The sequence below is a fragment of the Pelophylax lessonae genome (assembly GCF_965119305.1).
Source record: "Pelophylax lessonae genome assembly, chromosome: 6".
In the NCBI taxonomy this organism is placed as follows: Eukaryota; Metazoa; Chordata; class Amphibia; order Anura; family Ranidae; genus Pelophylax; species Pelophylax lessonae.
The window spans coordinates 267,081,120-267,100,543 of record NC_138773.1 but is presented as its reverse complement, the minus strand read 5'-3'; the positions used below and the strand labels follow the sequence as shown (position 1 = coordinate 267,100,543).

At 39.1% G+C, this 19,424-nt stretch overlaps 1 protein-coding gene across 4 annotated transcripts in view; it reads left to right on the top strand.

The window, feature by feature from the left end:
• Positions 1–19,424, top strand: part of SLC4A10 (solute carrier family 4 member 10) — a 409,068-nt gene that overhangs the window by 333,469 nt on the left and 56,175 nt on the right. For all 4 annotated transcript variants that reach the window (XM_082261024.1, XM_082261023.1, XM_082261026.1 and 1 more), the window contains exons 10-16: positions 3,319–3,465; positions 4,348–4,448; positions 5,648–5,822; positions 5,926–6,059; positions 9,917–10,162; positions 13,510–13,615; positions 15,731–15,892. In XM_082261024.1, coding sequence (XP_082117150.1) covers positions 3,319–3,465; positions 4,348–4,448; positions 5,648–5,822; positions 5,926–6,059; positions 9,917–10,162; positions 13,510–13,615; positions 15,731–15,892 — 1,071 coding nt within the window. The remainder of the gene's footprint in view (positions 1–3,318; positions 3,466–4,347; positions 4,449–5,647; positions 5,823–5,925; positions 6,060–9,916; positions 10,163–13,509; positions 13,616–15,730; positions 15,893–19,424) is intronic.

Below are 19,424 nucleotides of genomic sequence, written 5' to 3'. Positions count from 1 at the left end.
CATTATGTCCGTATATCATCCGCAAACGGATGGGATGATATGCGGACATACGGAGCGGATGACACAAGTGTCATCTGCTCCGTGGAAAAAAAAAAGTCCCGCAGCGGCCGTATGAAAGAGGCCTTACAGCCATGTCCACTACTCTTGCTGTTTCATTTCTATGGTATTATTTTATTTTTATTTATAAGTATATTACAGTACCATATAAAACCCTTCTGCTGTAAAACAAGGGGTGAAACCCCTACCACTGCAGCTCAAGGAATAAGACGTCTTTGTTTGGCTTCCCAATGTTGTAGCAGGGTCAGAGCAAAGAGCTTTAAAAAGAAAAATTTGTTTGGGGCCAGACTATAAATGAAACAAGAGGACAATGCAGAATTCAGTTATCATCCTCTTTCTTTAACAGACATGACAGGCTTGGGTTGACTTAGACATTAAAGGGAAAATTTAAAAAAATATACAAGTCACCCTAACAAGCTTTTAAATGTATATACAAATACTAGTTAGGAACAGGCATTAACCACAATGGACATAGCTTTGGCCCTACTTGATGCTTATAATTTTTGACATATGTATCTTCATTTCCTCCAGCCTATTTCCATATGGCTAATCTGTCTGCATTAAAATTTACAGTAATTTACCTCCTGTGCTTGAAAGTGCATTTTACCTTATTTCTTTCCAAACCTTACAGTTCCCACCCTTACTCACCCCGTATGAGCCATCACAGGCATTATCATCAGTACTGGCATCAATTGCAGTGACATAATAAACTCCAATTCTAAAAAAAGTTGTATAATCTACATAAAAACAGAATACAATGATTTGCAAATCTCATAAACTCATATTTTATTCACAATAGAAAATAGAAATCATATCAAATATTTTAAACTGAGAAAATGTACCATTTTAAGAAGAAAAAAATAGGGTAATTTTGAAATGGATGGTAGCAACACAAAAAATGGCACATGGCATTAAAAAGCTGGCAAAGTACAAGCCCAATTCCAAAAAAGTTGAAACAGGGCCGTGTTTTGGACAGAAATGTTGTCCCATTCTTGCCTGAGCATATGCTGCTCTAAAACCTGGATATATCTTTTAGCATTGATGGTGCCTTTCCAGATGTGCATGCCGCCCATTGTATACACACTAATGCACCCACATACTAATGCACCCACATACTATCAGAGGTGCAGGCTTTGAACTGAACGCTGATAAACTGGAAGGTCCATCTCCAAGTTAGTCAGAAGGATGCATTACCCATGGTTGTCAAAAAGAATGTCAAATTTAGACAGAACAGTATTCCAATTTGTTACAGACCATATTAAATCAGCTTTGGCCCATAGAAGACAGGAGCGTTTCAGATGTTCAGATATGGTTTCTTCTTTGCATGATAGAGCTTTACCTTGCATTTTTTGATGGCATGGTGAACTGTATTCACAGACAGTGATTTTTGGAAGTATTCCTGAGCCCATGCAGTGATGTCCACCACAGAATCATACCTGATTTTAATGCAATGCAGTCTGAGGAGCCGGAGATCACAGGCATTCAATATTGCGTTTTGGCTTTGTTCCTTGTGCACAGAGATTTCTCCAGATTCTAAGAAATTTTTGATGATATTATGTACTGTAAATGATGATATATTTAAAGTCTTTGCAATTTTACATTGAGGAACATTATTCCTATTATTCATTATTGTTCAACAATTTTTAGACGCTGCTTTTCACAGGTTGGTGGACCTCTGCCCATCTTTACTTCTGAGATACTCTGACCTCTCTAAGATCTGACCTGTTGCCTATTAACTTAATCAGATGTAAAATGTTCTTCCAGCCCTTCCTTGTTAGTACCACTTACTTTGGCAGCTTTTTGTTGCCCTGTCCCAACTTTTTTAAGACCTGTTGCTGCCATCAATTTAAAAACTACTTTATTTTCTTCTTAAAATGGGACATTTTTTTTTCTCGTTTTAACATTTGACATTTTTTCTATTTACTATTATGAATAAAATATGAGTTTATGAGATTTGCAAATCATTCCATTCTGTTTTCTATAGATTTTACAAAGCATCCCAACATTTAAAAAAAAGGGGTTTTAAAAAGGATGTAGTTCCATGCTACAACTATTATACTTTTAAAAAATAGATAAACCCAGGTTTCCTACCCCTGCATGCCTCCTCATCCCATTTGTGCCTCCTGATAGACCCACTTGTTCTTTTGAGCTTTTGTGTAGCAACATGGCTGATGAAGATTTATATTAAGATATAGCAGTTGTTAGGGTGCCATCTGCTGGTGGGACCTGTTCTATTGGAAAAAACAATGATGTATATACCTCTATAAATGTAGACTGTTTATCGCTCATAGTGGTTACTTACTGAGGAGGATCAAATTCAAGATTTGACAATATTGACCATAACGGTCCTATGAAAAATAAGTATAAAGGAATTAGTAAATATGGTAAGAAAAGAGTTGATCATAAAAAGTAATAAGAGTATTATATGTACAGTATCTCATATCTATATCTATATATGTATATATATATATATATATATATATATATATATATATATATATACAATATCTCACAAAAGTGAGTACACCCCTCATATTTTTGTAAATATTTTATTATATCTTTTCAAGTGCCAACAGTGAAGCAATGACACTTTGCGACAATGTAAAGTAGTGAGTGCACAGCTTGTATAACAGTGTAAATTTGCTGTCCCCTCAAAATAACTCAACACACAGCTATTAATGTCTAAACCGCTGGCAACAAAAGTGAGTACACCCCTAAGTGAAAATATCCAAATTGGGCCCAGTTAGCCATTTTCCCTCCCCGGTGTCATGTGACTTGTTAGTGTTACAAGGTCTCAGGTGTGAATGGGGAGCAGTTGTGTTAAATTCGGTGTTATCGCTCTCACTCTCTCATACTGGTCACTGGAAGTGCAATATGGTACCTTATGGCAAAGAATTCTCTGAGGATTTATAAAAAAGAAAAGTTGCTCTACATTAAGATGGCCTAGGTTATAAGAAGATTGCCAAGACCCTGAAACTGAGCATTTTTGCTTCAAAAGGTTCCCTTTAAGAATGTAGTTTTCCTCTTGTGTACAGTTGTGTCTGAGTCTACAGAATTGGCTCTTTAGTATATTAGCCATCCATCTTGGGTGGTGACAGCTCTGGAAGTGGAGGTTGGAATTAAAAGCAGTTAAAGCAGACTTTGTATTATTGTTAAAAAAGAATAGCACAAACATGCTAAAGAAATGACTATCAAATATGGAGACAATCCATAAATAAAAATGGGCTTTTTTGTAAAGACTTTGTATTATTGTCCTGATAGGTATTTCATGATGTTGCGTATAAAGCCAAGGATCGTAATGATCTTGTCTCTGGGATTGATGAATTTCTTGATCAAGTGACAGTGCTTCCACCTGGCGAGTGGGATCCATCAATTCGAATTGAACCACCTAAAAATGTTCCATCACAGGTAAGTGAATCACTTTACTTATTTGCATCTTTACATCTGCCTTTGGGTTTTTATACAAAACTCCTGTAATGGAACATGATTTCTTCCTGTTACGCTGCACAAAGGTATTTATCCATCATGTTTTTGTACTTGTTTTTTTTTTTTTTTTTTTAAGGGAATTATTTGATCACAAAATGTAATTTAGTTTTAGTCCTTTCTGTGTTTATAAAATTATTCAAATTCATATTTTGTGCTTTTAAAAATATTTTTGTGACCACAAAATGTTTTGGTGCTGCATGATTTTGTAGTTGCTAAATCAAAACTGTAATGTTTAAACTGCCAAATTATATCTACAAAAGACATTTTGCTAACACATAATGCATATATGGCATTTCCAATGCACACAAATGATGCCGGGAAAGAGAAGCTATGTGGATTTCAGGTAGTTTCTATCACTAAACTTATTTTTCCATCATGATTTTGCTGGCAGGGCCGGGACGAGGGGGAATATTTAAATTTACCTCTTGCTATTCTACTTCGCAGTCAGTGAAAGGAGACTGACAGAGGCAGAGGACAAACAGCTGGAAGATCCCACATAGACATCTTGCACTTCCGGATCCATGTATAACCTAATTGGTGGACCTGGAACTGTGCAGTGACACTGAAACAAGCATGGTGGCAGCTGGGAGTGAGATCCTAAGTGTAGAAGATAGTCGGGGGGGGGGGGGTGCACATTGGTGGGGGATGGGAATGCTTAGTATCTTCATCCTGGGCTCTGGATGACCTTATCCTGGGCGTTTAATTGTTTGCTTTGTGCTGCGTGCTTTTACTCTTGCAAATGTTTGCTAGTATTGCAAATATTATTTACGAACAATGCTTTCACTTCCTGTCTTTGTATTTCAGGAAAAACGTAAAACGCCAGGGGTGCCTAATGGAACAGCAGCACTAGGAGAACCGGAAGAACATGGGGGACATAGTGGCCCTGAACTACAAAGAACTGGAAGGTTAGTTGATATTCTGCAGTTTTCAACAACTACTCTGTAGGGAATTGATATATGTCTCTTTTTCCCAGTTTAGTATCTGAACCGGGATCTAGAATAACTCCTAACTAAAACAACTACCATACACAAAAATGCCTCATAGAATAAAATGAATGTGTAAGCATGCAAGCATATTTTACTTAATAAACACCATTGTGATGCTTCTGTTAGTATAACACTTGGGGGAGAGAGATGAGCATTTCTTTGTCGGGGTCAGAGTTGAACCCCCCCACCTGTAACTATGAGCCCAGTAACAGTCGATACAAGAGTTACCTTTGACCACTGCTCCAGGTAGTTTGGGAAATATAATTTTCAATATTCATTTTATTGTGCTTGTTTGCTCATAGTTATGTTGTAAATGTAAACAATGTGTAAAAAATTAAGAGAACTTACCAACAATTCCTGGTATAACTGACTCCTGTTCTGGTGGTTGGCTGTTAGAACACCCAACGCTATAATACGAGGCTGGGAGAGAGTGCAAGATCCAGGTGGGATAAGGAATTACAAAATAAAATGAAAATCATATTCACCTAGATGGCTTCAGAACTGATTCCAGTTGCAGCTGTTCCCCGTTGCCTATAAGACCAAGAACTGAGAGATTAAACATCATTGATTGCTAAGGTCTCGGTCCTCAACTTGCAAAGAGCCAGTGGCTGTCAATCACTTGCGCTCTGCTTTGCCCCTTCAGCTCTCACTGGAGCACTGGGCTGTTGAGAGGGTGGGAGCAGCTGGTTCGGGCTCTCAGCAACTCGCTGAGAGGGTGACGCAACTGCTGGACCGGGCTTCTGGGCAGATCCCAGCCATATGCACTCCTGTGACCCATAGGAGAAGTATAGCCAAAAAAGCTTTGGTCATACTTCTCAATTAGGTGAACCCACACCCTCTCCATGACACCATTCTACAGTACTTGATGTGTGAATAACCATTTACCAAACACTGACGTGAGATATGTCAACCCACTTCCTGGATATGACAACCCACTTCCACAGGCAAATAAAGCTGCAAGGGTAGACAGGAATGGGGGCAGGATTAAAATGAATGTGCTGCTTTGCGTGGGTAGGGCACAGCTTCATTTTAAATCTGTTTTGAAGAACTTCCTTTTCAGATGTTTTTTTTCTATTTCTAAAATCCACTCTAACATTATACTATTGTGTTCCCTCTAGGGTTTTTGGGGGTCTGGTCCTGGATGTCAAGAGGAAAGCTCCTTTTTTCTGGAGTGACTTCAGGGATGCATTTAGTTTGCAATGTTTAGCTTCATTCCTGTTCCTTTACTGTGCATGCATGTCACCTGTCATCACATTCGGAGGTCTTCTTGGAGAGGCAACCGAAGGCCGTATAGTAGGTGTTGTACCTAATGATAATGTTGTTATGATATACAATAATATATCACGTGTTGTATGTGCTATGTTGAACATTGAACACATACTTTTACTTTGTCTAGAGTGCAATAGAATCTCTATTTGGAGCCTCAATGACAGGGATAGCCTTTTCCCTGTTCGGGGGACAACCTCTTACTATTCTGGGGAGTACGGGACCAGTGCTGGTGTTTGAGAAGATATTGTTTAAATTTTGCAAGTAAGTATAGAGTACATTGAATAGTAGGGTAGGATACATTTTATTGAATACATCATGTTCCCTCACAAACTTAGCTCTGTTCAAATTTTTCTTTATTAAGGGTATATATACATAATATTGGTTTAACAACATTTTTACTTAAACACCTATAATTTCCCTTCTAGTAACATCATGAAATGGTTAATGTATATTGTAACTACACCATATCACTTATATTAAAGCTTTCCCTGCTAGTCTTATACTCACCTGTCCCCAATACAGTGAGCTATCACCCATGAGGCCACAGAGCTGCTTGTCTTCTGTGCCCGGTCTTTGCATGTGTTGCTCACTCTTCATTCAGTTCTATGGGGAGGTTGTTCTGTACTGGATATTACATATCAGAATTGGCCAGAATTACTACATAATTCCAGGATGAAAAATAAAGTGCTGGGAAAGCAGGCAATGCCCTGGGTGTGTATTTTCACTGTAAATAATTTAAACCCCATTCACATCCCAGAATTGCGTGAAAGCACCGTTTTTGTCATGGTTTTTTTGCATGTTTTTGCACTATACGCATAGGGCAGCCTAGTGTTTTCAATGAGCTGCCCTACACATGACAAATATTCCAAAAAGCTCTGGCACCTTTTTGGGCATTGGGCATTAGGCTTTGCATGTTTTTTTTCACTTGTTTTGGCTCGTTTGTCACTCATCCGCTGGCTAGGGGTGGCATTAGTACTGTGTGGCACCGATAGCATGAGAAGTGTTTTTAGAGGAATGCTTAGATGTGAATAGAGCCTTAAAAAAACTTCTCTAGGACTTGTCTATATGTGTTTCACCTTATTAGCTAAATAAATCAAAGAAAAGCCTGACTGTAAGCCTGTTATTATTATTATTATTATTATACAGGATTTATATAGTGCCAACAGTTTGCGCAGCACTTTACAATGTGAGGGAACACAATACAGTTACAATACAATTCAATACAGGAGGAATTAGAGGGCCCTGCTCATTAGAGCTTACAATCTAGAAGGGAGGGTCAAATGAAACAAAAGGCAATAACCGTGGGGGATGGGCTGATGGAGAAAATGGATGCATAGTTGTTAGGTGTGGGTAGGATAGGCTTCTCTATAGAGGAGGGTCTTCAGGGATTGTCTAAAAGCTAATAGAGTAGGAGATAATCAGACAGATTGGGGTAAGGAGTTCCATAGGATTGGAGAGGCTCTGGAAAAGTCCTGGAGACGAGCATTGGAGGAGGTGACAAGGGAGCTAGAGAGCAGGAGGTTTTGAGAGGAACGAAGAGAGTGATTGTAGAAGAGGTTGGTATTTTGAGACTAGGCTAGTGATGTAGCTGGGGGCTAAGCTGTGGATGGCTTTGTAAGATGTGGTTAGTATTTTGAATTTAATTTGTTGGGTGAGCGGAAGCCAGTGGAGGGCTTGACAGAGAGGAGTAGCGGACACTGAGTGATTGGTAAGGTGGATGAGTCTGGCAGCAGCGTTCATGATGGATTGAAGGGGGGATAGCCTGTGTAGAGGTAAGCCAATGAGAAGGGAATTGCAGTAGTCGAGGCGCGAGATGACCAGGGAGTGAACTAGGAGCTTTGTTGTGTCATTGGTTAGAAAGGGGCGTATTTTGGAGATGTTGCGGAAGGTTGAGGCGGCAAGATTTGGACAGTGATTGGATGTGGGGCTTGAAGGAGAGTTCAGAGTCCAGGACAACACCTAGGACCTTGGCATACGGGGATGGGCTAATAGTTGTGCCATCGATATTGACAGAGAGATCGGGGGAAGGGGCATGTGGTGGAGGAAAAATTATAAGTTCAAATTTGGATAGATTGAGTTTGAGGAAGTGGTATGACATCCAGACTGATATATCTGATAGTAAATTAGTGATACGTGAGGAGACAGAGGGAGAGAGCTGAGGGGTGGATAAATAGATTTGGGTATCGTCAGCATAGAGATGGTATTGGAAGCCGTGGGAGGCTATCAGCTGACCCAGAGAGGAGGTGTAGATTGAAAATAGGAGACGTCCAAGAACAGAACCTTGGGGGACCCCAACGGGGAAAGGAAGAGGAGAGGAGGAAGTAGAATTGTAAGTAATGCTAAAGTTGCGATTGGATAAGTAGGAAGAGAACCAGTGAAGAGTACAGTCACAGAGACCAAAGTCGTGGAGTTTTTTGAGGAGGAGGGGGTGGTCAACCATATCAAAGGCAGCAGAAAGGTCCAGGAGTAGGAGTTTATAATAGTGTCCATTGGTTTTGGCCATTAGTAGATTGTTTGTCAGTTTTACGAGAGCAGTTTCAGTGGAGAGTTGAGGCCGAAATCCAGACTGAAGGGGATCAAGGAGGCTATTCTCGGCAAGGTGGTTGCATAGTCGGTTGTAGACCAGACATTCAAGGAGGTTGGATAAAAAGGGGAGCAAGGAAATAGGGCAAAGGTTGTTAAGATTGGATGAGTCCAGTGAGGGCTTTTTAAGTACGGGGCTGACTAGTGCATGTTTTAAAGGTTTGGGGAAGATGCCAGAAGAGAGGGAGAGATTGAATATGTGGGTTAGAGAGTGTAGAATAGGGCCAGAGGGTGAACGTAGCATTTGCAAGGGAACAGGATCCAGAGGGCAGGTGGTTAAGTGGGCGTTAGCAAGTAGTTTAGCGACCTTGTCTATGGTGGTGGGGTTGAATGATGGAAGTAGTGATTGCACCTGTGGGCATGAAGCGTAAGGCATGGAAGGTATCTGAACAGCAGTGATCTCATCACGAATTGTATCAATCTTCTGTTTGAAGTGGTTGGCAATCTCCTGGGCAGTGAGTGAGTCAGTGGGTGGAGGCAGTGGAGGACGGAGTAGAGAATTAAAGGTAGCGAAGAGTTGCCGGGGACGGGGTGACAATTTGTTAATGAGAGTGATAAAATGGGCCTGCTTGGCAGTGTGGAGACTGGAATTGTATTTTTGGAGGGCAGATTTATATTGGTTGAAATCTTTCTGAGACCTAGTCTTACGCCATAGGTGCTCAAGAGCACAGCAATGCTTTTTCAGACTTCTAGTGTTATCTGTTTGCCAAGGTTGAAGGGGTTGGGGCCTGATTTGATTTGTAGGGAGGGGGGGCAGTGTGTCCAGGGAGGCTGAAAGTGAAGCGTTGTAGACAGAAGTGGCTAGGTTGGTGCAGGATAGGGGTGCGATTTTGTCATAGAGATGGTCAGTAGCAGAGTGGAGAAGAGAAGGGTTGAGATGGTGTAGGTTTCTGCGGGTAACTGTAAGGTAGCTGGAGGGAGAGGAGGTGGAGGAGAGGAAGAGAGTAAACCTAATAAGGTAGTGATCAGAGAGAGGGAAAGGATAGTTTGAAAGGTTGCATGGAGTACATAGGTGGGAGAAAACAAGGTCAAGGATATTGCCTTCAGAGTGAGTAGAAGCATGTATCCATTGCTTCAGGTCAAAGGAGGAGGATAGACTGAGAAGTTTGGAAGTGGCAGGAGTGTTAGTATTAATAGGGATGCTGAAGTCGCCGAAAATGATTGTGAGTATTTCAGAAAAGAGAAAGTAGGGTAGCCAGGCAGAGAAGTCCTCAAGAAAGGTCGTGGGGCGGTAAATCACAGCTATCCTTAGAGAAACAGGGGAGAAAAGACGAATGCAGTGTGCCTCAAATGAGGAGAGTGACAGAGAGGGAGGTGGGTGAAGTACCTGAAAGGTGCTATGTGGGGCTAGAAGGATCCCAACACCCCCTCCCTTGTGTCCACTGGGTCTGGGGGATTGAGTCCAGGGAAGACCACCTTGGGATAGGGCAGCAGAAGACACAGTGTCGGATTCATGAAGCCAGGTTTTCGGTAATGGCGAGAAGATTAAATGAGTTAGCGATAAAAAGGTCATGTAAATGCTTTTCTTTATACAGGGAGTATGGACTGTCGTATCTCTCATTAAGGGCAAGCATAGGCCTGTGGACGGCCTTCAATTGCATTGTCCTGGTTGCCACTGACGCAAGTTCCCTGGTGTGTTACATTACACGGTTTACAGAGGAAGCATTTGCGGCACTCATCTGCATCATTTTCATTTACGAGGCCTTAGAGAAGCTGTTTCAACTAGGTGAGAAACATCCAATCAACATGAATAATAATTTGGAACTTCTAACACAGTATTCGTAAGTACAGTCTCCTTTTCCTATTAGTTATGAATTCCAGCAAGGGAGATAATTAGAAACCTGTAGAGTGAACTCCCACTAGTTTCCATATTTTCTTAGATTACTGATTACTTGAGTCCTAAAAGCTGGAGTTGTGAAAATCTTGCAGATTTTTTCATTTTTAAATCTAATCAATCAGTAAAAAAGTTGGTAAAATTCCAACATTTCCATAATTGTAGAATTGGTCAAGTTCTATTTATTTCCAGTAGTACACCAGTATATCAAAAATGAAGATTCAAGTCCCTTTTAGTCTTATGTAGTATGTAATTTTTGTTGCTCACATTACCAACACACAGTTGCTTCTCGTTTCAGTGCCACGCATTAAAAGTAGTACACAAATACAGTAGCAGGCAAAGCATTCACACCACAGTGCACCACAATGCTCCTGCTGTTCATTATTGTGTACTGCATTAAAAAAAAAAGAATCATATACATTTTTTTATGCTATTGACATGCTTTGGAAGCTCATTCAAAGTGAATGAACTGCCTCAACGTGTATTGGGGCAAAAAATCAAAAACATAGTCTACTATATGTGCACATTTCCCAATGTTGTATACCTTTAAAGAAAGGAAATGTTAGTCTAGTTGTGGGCAGACAACACACAGCATTTTTGTGGACTGGGTGTTGTCAGAACTGCCCATACTAATCATACTCACCTACTTTCCTATCTCCACAACATAGGCTAATTATTCTGTGGTCCCGAGACAGAGAAGTTATTTGTTAAGATTTATATACACTTTAATGCACCTCATGTTAATAGGTGTGCAGTAAGGTACCTCAACAGCCAGCAAAGGGGGCCTACAAACATCTTGAAGGGGTCAAAATGGAATGCATTTTAACACACTTCCCTGGCTCTCTTTCTGGTATATTTATTTGAGATTAGGAGATGTCTGTGTAAACAGAGATAGATAGATAGATAGATAGATAGATAGATAGATAGATAGATAGATAGATAGATAGATAGATAGATAGATAGATAGATAGATAGATAGATAGATAGATAGATAGATAGATAGATAGATAGATAGATAGATAGATAGATAGATAGACAGACAGACAGACAGACAGACAGACAGATAGACAGATAGACAGATAGACAGATAGATAGATAGATAGATAGATAGATAGATAGATAGATAGATAGATAGATAGATAGATAGATAGATAGATAGATAGATGGATAAAAAACCTAGTTAGAAAGAAACCTCGTAATATCTTATTATTGCCTGAAAAGAATTTACTGTAGGTACAAAACAATTGTAATAGTTTCTTGTTAATACGGAGAAATACATTTTGTGTGGTTTAACTGATTCTAAAAAACACTAAAAAACAAGAGACAATTTGTGGCCATTGATTTCCTATTGCCAAGAAAACACATGCAATTATTAAACTGGGCATCAGTAGTCTAAAATGATAGTGTATATTTGTTGTTGTAATTTCACTGTTTCTGTTTATGCAGTATGTGGGTTACTTAAAGTATACATGGGGGCAGGATAGAATTTGGAAATTGGTGGTTTCACCCTATCTATTTGTCCCGTTTACCGTTATCACCGAGAGTGAAAATAAAAATAAAATCTAGATTTTTGGATTATCACTAGAGCAGAGGAAATCTTCCAATGGGTATACTAATTCTGGTGACAGCCAGGGATTTTCTCAATGTGGGGGGATTTCTCTTCTTTTTCTGTTTTATCTATGGGACAGGAAGTGAGGAGATATAGCCCCATTGGGGTGGCACGAAAATAAAATTATAGGGTGTATAGCCCTCCCTTATAAAATAAAAGTTTTGTCTTTAATTTTGCTTTAAGTTGAATTCCTTTTCATGGTACAGTGAGGCTCTGAAAGTGGAATTATACTTAGATTAAAGTGGAATTAATAACCCAGGAGTTGTTAGCCATCATGTTTTCTTGCATATTAACACATTATGGTAGACTTACCTGTCAGACATTCCCCTCCAACGCTCCCACTGGTCACAGTCAATTCCATCTTCTCTTGGTCTTCCTTCGGGCCACTTGATTGGTGCCATCACTCCTGCCCATGTATGTGTGCAGCTCAGTGTACCGGCAGGGAGAACCACTTGTGACAGAAGAGACCAACTTTCCCCATCTTCTCCTTCATGCTATTGTAGTTCTAATCCTGTGGCGAGAGAGCATGGGGGTAGGGCTTTAAAGAGACTTTGTTACTTTTTCCCATGCACATCAAAAATTGACTACTGAAGCTAATAAAAAAATCTCAACATTAAGGGTAGACACTAGATATACCTTGGGATAGAAACAAAGTTGTATGGGAGTGTGGCAAAGGTAATAATCAGGGGGTAGGATTTATTTTTTTTTTTTTCAAAAGAACCTGTCGCTTTGTAATGAATTGCCAAAGTGAAGTGATAGATCATCTTTGAGGCAGGTTTCTACCATGCTCAGTTTAAATTGTCAAGGAGTGTCAAAACCTGGTACCTCAGTTTTGCATGTCTGTTTGTTTCAGACTTGTATTACTGCTTCATATATTCTCAATGATAATTAGACATTTTATATGTGAGTTACATCTTTGCTGTGGCCTAGTAAGATGGGTAGATACTTAAAGTATAGCTAAAAGCAAAACTTTTTTTCCAGTTGTGTACAGAGTGGAGAGGGATTAGAACACCTGTCAGGTTGTATTGTTGTCTGTGCCCCCATTAAGGAGATTCACCATCTCTATTTGTCCTATTTAACATTAGCATTGAAAGTGAAATTAAATGAAAATCCCACATTTTGGGCTGTCCCCGGAAAAGTAATAGAGGGGAAATCTTCCAATAGGGACACTAGTTCAGGTGACCTGTGGGGCACAAAGGAATTCCTTTAATTTGCAGAGATTTTTCTCTTACTTCCTGTTTTGGCTATGGGACAGGAAGTGAAAGGGAAATCTCCACAATGGGACATAGATGGCGAAAAAAAATCTGACAGTGGTTATAATCCCTCCCTTACTCTATTCAAAATGGAAAAAAAAGAAAAGCTTTACCTATAGTTCTTCTTTTATCCGCTGAGGAGAAATCTAACTTTGAAGATCCCCAGAGTTAATTGTCAATTGTGATCACCCAACAATAAACCACTACTGTACTGTTTAGGATTTCCAGATTAAAGATAAGATGACCATAAACATCAAAAAGAATGAACTAGTCCACACATTTCCGTGTTATGAAATATAAAAAAAGAAACTGTATTCAGCACACATATTTAATTATATGTTATACTAATAGTATGAGGAAGTTGATGTTTTACTCCTGATGCTTAATTGATACTATCTCCCAAAGATCTTGTCTTGCTCTTGTGTCACTTAGGTGCAGCTGTATCGAGCCCAGTAACCCTAGCAATGGCACCCTAACATATTGGGAGAAACATAATATTACAGCATCAGAGATACCATGGCGTAACCTGACTGTCTCTGTAAGTGGGCACTTTTTCGAAATTTCTTGATATTAAAAAATTGGGGTTGATTTGCTAAAACTGGAGAGTGCAAAGTACGGTAAAGCTGTGCATAGAAACCAACCAGCTGCCAGGTTTATTTGTCAAAGATTAATTGAACAAGCTGATTGGTTTCTATGCACAACTGCACCGGATTTTGCACTCTCAAATTTTAGTAAATCAATCCCATTATACTTGATCTTGTTAGATTATTTTTGTGTGAATAGAACCCAATTTTGTTTTTGTAATATAATTTGAAAATGGAAATCTGAGTGGTCACTGGGTTAATGTGCAGAATTTGAAGGTACTCTATGGAGAAATATAGACATTATGGGTGCATGTGTAGTCCATAGTAAAAGTTGATGTTAAGTGCAAATTGTTGTTTTTACAAACAAGTTAAAGTGGGATGTCAGACTTGTTTGCTTGTTGAAGATATTATGGGGAGAAGTTACATTAACATAAACTTTAGGGATGTCACTACTCTGCAGCATCCTGTTCTTCTGGCTGGAGAGGAAGTAAAGCCCTGCCTCTACTAAGATGGCTGCCTCTACACAGGTACACAGTGCAGAACAATGCTTGGCAATGGTAATGGGGAAAGGATCAGCTGATAGGAGACCACAGGCAACAATAATGGCTAGTCTTCTTCTATCTGCTTGCCTTTTTTCGGGTACCGCTTTCATTGTTCTGGTCCTCTTTAACTACATTCTTGTATGATTTCAAATCATTTAACAACCAGGTGGAGTAGTTTTGCCTATATGACTAATGACTGGTTCTGTAGCTGGTCTTAAACTTTAAAATCTAATAGTACAATCTGCATATAGACATTTGGACATCTTCCTGTACTTCTTTCAATAATCCCCATAACTGCCTGCAAGTTTCCTGCTAGCCCCGCATATCCAGCAGGGGCAGGAGGTGGGTGTTGTCAGACCAGGTCTTTTACTTAGAGCACTGGGTCCAGCGTTGCCCTAACAGGAAGTTGGTAGTACAATGTCTGCCTGATTGTATATCTATTTCTGTGACTTCAGTTGGACTTTAAAACAAAACAATGCAGTATTGCCAACAAGCCTTGGGAGTGACTTGCTGTGTCAAAAAAATAAAAACCAAGTCACCAAAATAGGTTTCTGCAGGAGCCATCACAAAACAAGAAGGATTTCTGCTGATGCGTGACAGATGGCTTTGCCAAGATATTCCAAAATGTATCTAAAAGCTTGTATTTCCTCTAAAACATTTGCATCCAGCTGTTCAGGATACATACTGAAATCTATCAGCTTTTCTTTCAGTTGCAAGGCTTATCATAAGCTCTGCTTCGCTTTTATTGCTAGGGTGTAATCAGCATATCATTTCAGTTGTAGGAGTAAATCTGAAATTCTGAGTCATCTGTTTACTCTCTCTCTAAATTTTAGCTGTGTTTTATAGTTCCAGTCTGATTGAGATTCTATTTTAGAAATAAGCCTCATATTGTATCCAGCAGTAAAACTGCAGCAAGAGCAGTCCAGACCACTTCTCTTAAAGGGCAACTCCACTTTCACGGTTAAAAAAAAAAAATGGCAAAAAATAAATACGATAAAATAGCATATAGAATTGCTACCAAGTCATTTTGTATTGTGATTGAATGTTGATTGGAATTACCTTTATTTTTCAACCTGTAGTGCTGTCATTTTCTGTAAAATGCAATGGGATATAGCAAACTGGGGGCATTCTGTACACAGATGGTGTAGGGAACCCCCCCAAGAAATGTAATTTCCTGCTTGTGTGATTGGCTCTCACTAATTTTCCCAGAAGTCTGCACTAAGATACAAGTCAGATTTTGGTCGCCACCCTGCAAAAAAAATGTAATTTTTGGTGAGATACTCCCAAAAGGAAATCACTTTAACCCTTCCAGTCTCTATCTGAAACAAAATTTAAAAAAACGTGACTGCAGTTTGGCCAATATCTCACATGACTGCATGTCTATGTAATTCTTCCTTATAACGTAACTGCAGGTATTCTGTATAAAAATATAATTATTTTTTCAGATCACATTTTTAAGTGAAACAATATACTAATATATGAAAAGACCAGTTTCAGTATTTCTTATGTTGTATTTTTTTTTACCAGGCATGCCATCATTTTAAAGGAGAGTTTATGGGTACAGCCTGTGGACATGAGGGTCCCTATGTACCTGATGTTCTGTTCTGGTCCATTATCTTATTCTTTTCAACTGTCACATTGTCCTCAACTCTGAAACAATTCAAAACCAGCCGTTACTTTCCAACAAAGGTAACAGTTTTATTGTTCTAAAAATAAAACAATATATTCGATTTTGTGGGTCAAAAAAAAAAAATATATTTTGCTGTTCTTAACAATCACAAAGCATGGTGTACCATACAGGTATATCTAGTATATCTAGTCATATGTCTAGTAGTAGTTAATAGGATTCACCTGAACTTGTTCTTAATGTTGAAGACATTTTGTAGCTTTTCAAAGCCAGGTCAGTTTTTTTGGTGTTGGGAAAATATCCCAGCATATATACTGACACCGGTAGCACCGACACCTTTGTCTAAGTACCATGGAAAGGCAGATGTTATTGTAGAAGGATAGGACCCAATTCTAGTGACATTATCCCATTATTGGTGTCCTGAAAGCCTAATAGGTATTAATCCTTTGATTTATGTTACTGCAGGTGTGAATTGTTGTTAAAACGTCAGGGTAGGGGTAGTAAAACTGCAATATTTGTGTATGACAGATGGTGCCAAAGGCTCCCACCACTGTTCATTGATGGTTGTTCCCGTTTGGCTTCTTTCACATCTCTTGCAAACCAGTTGTCCTCTGTTTGCAAAATAAGCACCTTAGTGTCCTCAATAGAATATCCATTTTCCCTAATATGTAGCAAAACTAGTGTAGAAGACCTGTAGAATTTGCTATACTACGTGGGGCCATTTTTTATTGAGAGATTGCTTTGCCTCCCCAATGTACAGCTCATTGCATTCCCCACTACCCTGCATATTCAAAGTCACTTCACTTGAGTTTGGGTGTTGGGTCTTTTGGATGTACAAGTTTCTGTCTCAGAAAAGACACATGGATGCTAAATGCTAAAGATCCTTTTGAGTTTTTCTGACACTGCAGCTACAGAGGTTGGACAAAAATATGGAAACACTCCATGATTTGTAGGTGAGAGAATGATGACACATTTTGCATTCAAAGTGGAAGTGATATAACATGGTTTGGTAGGCGGCATAAACTTCAAACATACAATGAACACTAAACACACCAAACTAGATTAATAATGGCCGTGGCCTTGCTTATTGGTTTTTCGAAATATAAACAATTAACAATTCACAACTCTTTTAATCAATAAATATTTTAAAACTGTAAATAAAACCAGCCAAAATTTGTGTGCTCTTCAAATATCAGCCTCCTGCTTAAGTAGGGGTCCTGGGAATTTATGAAATGTTCTGGGAGTCAGGTGACCTTAAATGACTTATCCTAGAGGACCCCCCAGAACTTCCAGAACAATCTCAATCAACTCACTTTTTTTGACCTATCACAATCCCCCCCTTGAAATCAATCAATGGGGAGGCTTAAAACCCCATTTCATCACATTATTTTGCTTCCGCTGTGTAATGAGACACCTAGCTAACAGGTTGGAAGCCTCACTTTCATCATTCACTGCATGCACTGCTAGTAATATTAAGTCAAGTTAGAGCTTACTGAGTTTCAAATTTCACCAGCTAAGAAGGCACCAAATTGTTGGTTGCTTCTTAACTGGTGCCTTTGTGACTGAAGTTGCCAATTTATTTGCGGTGTCGTGAGGTACAGTATCAAAGGTTATAACAGCATATACAGTTTCTGGTAAATGCCATACAATAAGTGACGTTGATATGCTCAACTGACCAAAAGAGAAAAGGACATTGCGCAGGATTGTGACCCAGAATGAGAAAACAACTGCTGCAAAAGTGACTGCAGAGCTCAATATCAGTCTTTTAAAGCCCGTGTCCACAAAAACAGTGTGGAAGGAATTCCATAAGCAAAACATTCACGGCAAGCTGCAACTACTAATGACCGATATTAATGGTCAGAAGACTGTAATATGGTCCGATGAATCGAGCTTCACACAGATCCCAACCGCCAGATGTGTTTACGTGTGGCCAACACTGTCCTAAGCTTATGACCAGGACAGTCTTGTGCCAATAGTAAAGTATGGTGGTGACCCAATCATGGTGCAGACATTTTTTTTTCCCGAAGACAACACTATTTACCAAAAAAATAATGCTCTAATTCACACAGCTGATGTTGCAAAAATCATGGTTTGACAAGCATGCAGACGAAGTCTCACACCTTCCCTGGGTGCCGTAGTTGAGGGACCTCAAAATCATAGAGCCTCTATGGTCAATTTTGGAGAAAACGGTTCAGCTTAGTTTTCCGCCTCCGGCATCTCTGCGAGATCGGGAAAGATTTTTGCATGAAGAGCGGTGTCAGATTCCATTATCCACCATTAAAGTCTTATATTTGTTCTTTAAACTGGTGTTTCCATATTTTTGTCCAACCCCTGTATATACAGGTTGACTTTATTACTTTGTTTGGACATTTTAACCAAAGTCCAGTCTGGGTAGCACTAGTAAACAGTTCTAATGATCCCCAGTTTGTGCTTCAGTCGGTGGTGGTTGTCATTAACAGATACTGGAGGTCTGTCATTAACAGATACTGGAGGTCAGTGATTGCAAACACCTTTTTTGATATTTTTACACTCCTTAAGCGCGAGGCCCACAGTCACACCATTAACAGATACTGCTCTCTATGGGTGAATTTAATTTGCGCCTCGATGTCCAAGTCACCTGAAATATCTTTAACATTACAGAACAAATACAGCTGAATGTGACTAAATGATACTAGATATACCATTACCTGGATAAATGAGAACCTTCACAAATATTACTAAGATACTTGACAGTGAATGTTGGTATTTTTTTTTTTTTAATGTATGTTTATTAATTATCAGAAAAACATTACAAATAAAGACAAACACAATCCACCTTGTCTCCAAAGGAAAGTAGACTGGTTACAATCCATATACAGAATATCATGGAATAAGATAATCAAAACAATAAGACAATCATTTATTTATAGATAGATAAATTCAAATAATCTGAAAAAGTGAAGAGGTGTGGACGTAACCAGGATCAATACATGGACATTAATAGCATGAACAAAAACCAAACGAATGATGAGTCTAGTACTGTATAGGTGAAAAAAAGGAGAAAAATCCCTAGTATACAAAAAACCGGAAAAATATAAAATTTGTCAATAATAAATATTAGCATTGGTCTACCCTGAAATCATAAAAATTAGGTGAGTCCTTAAACAATATCTAGGTCAGCCATACCCCTTTAAACTTTTCATAGGCTCCTTTATTTTCAGCTACTAGTTCCTCCATATGCATAGTATTTTTAAGGTTCTCTAGCCATTCAAGGAACTAAAGTGTAATAGAAGACTTCCAGTTTCTAGGTATCAGTTGTCTAACCCCAAAGATAAAAAAAACATAGGTGAGATTTCTTAGCTTGTGATAGGGATTGGGGTAAAAGAGTCAAAAGCCCCACGTCTGGGGAATTGAAGATCAATTCTTGGGTTACTAAATTTAAAAGAAAGATTACAGAGTCCCATAGCTTGTGAATGGAGGGACATGCCCACCATTTATGAAGAAGGGTGCCTGTGGCCGTATGACAGCACCAGAAGATTTTTGACTGGAATGGGAAAATACAGTGGATACTAACTGGAGTGCGATGCGATACCATCTTGAAAGCAATTTAAAACT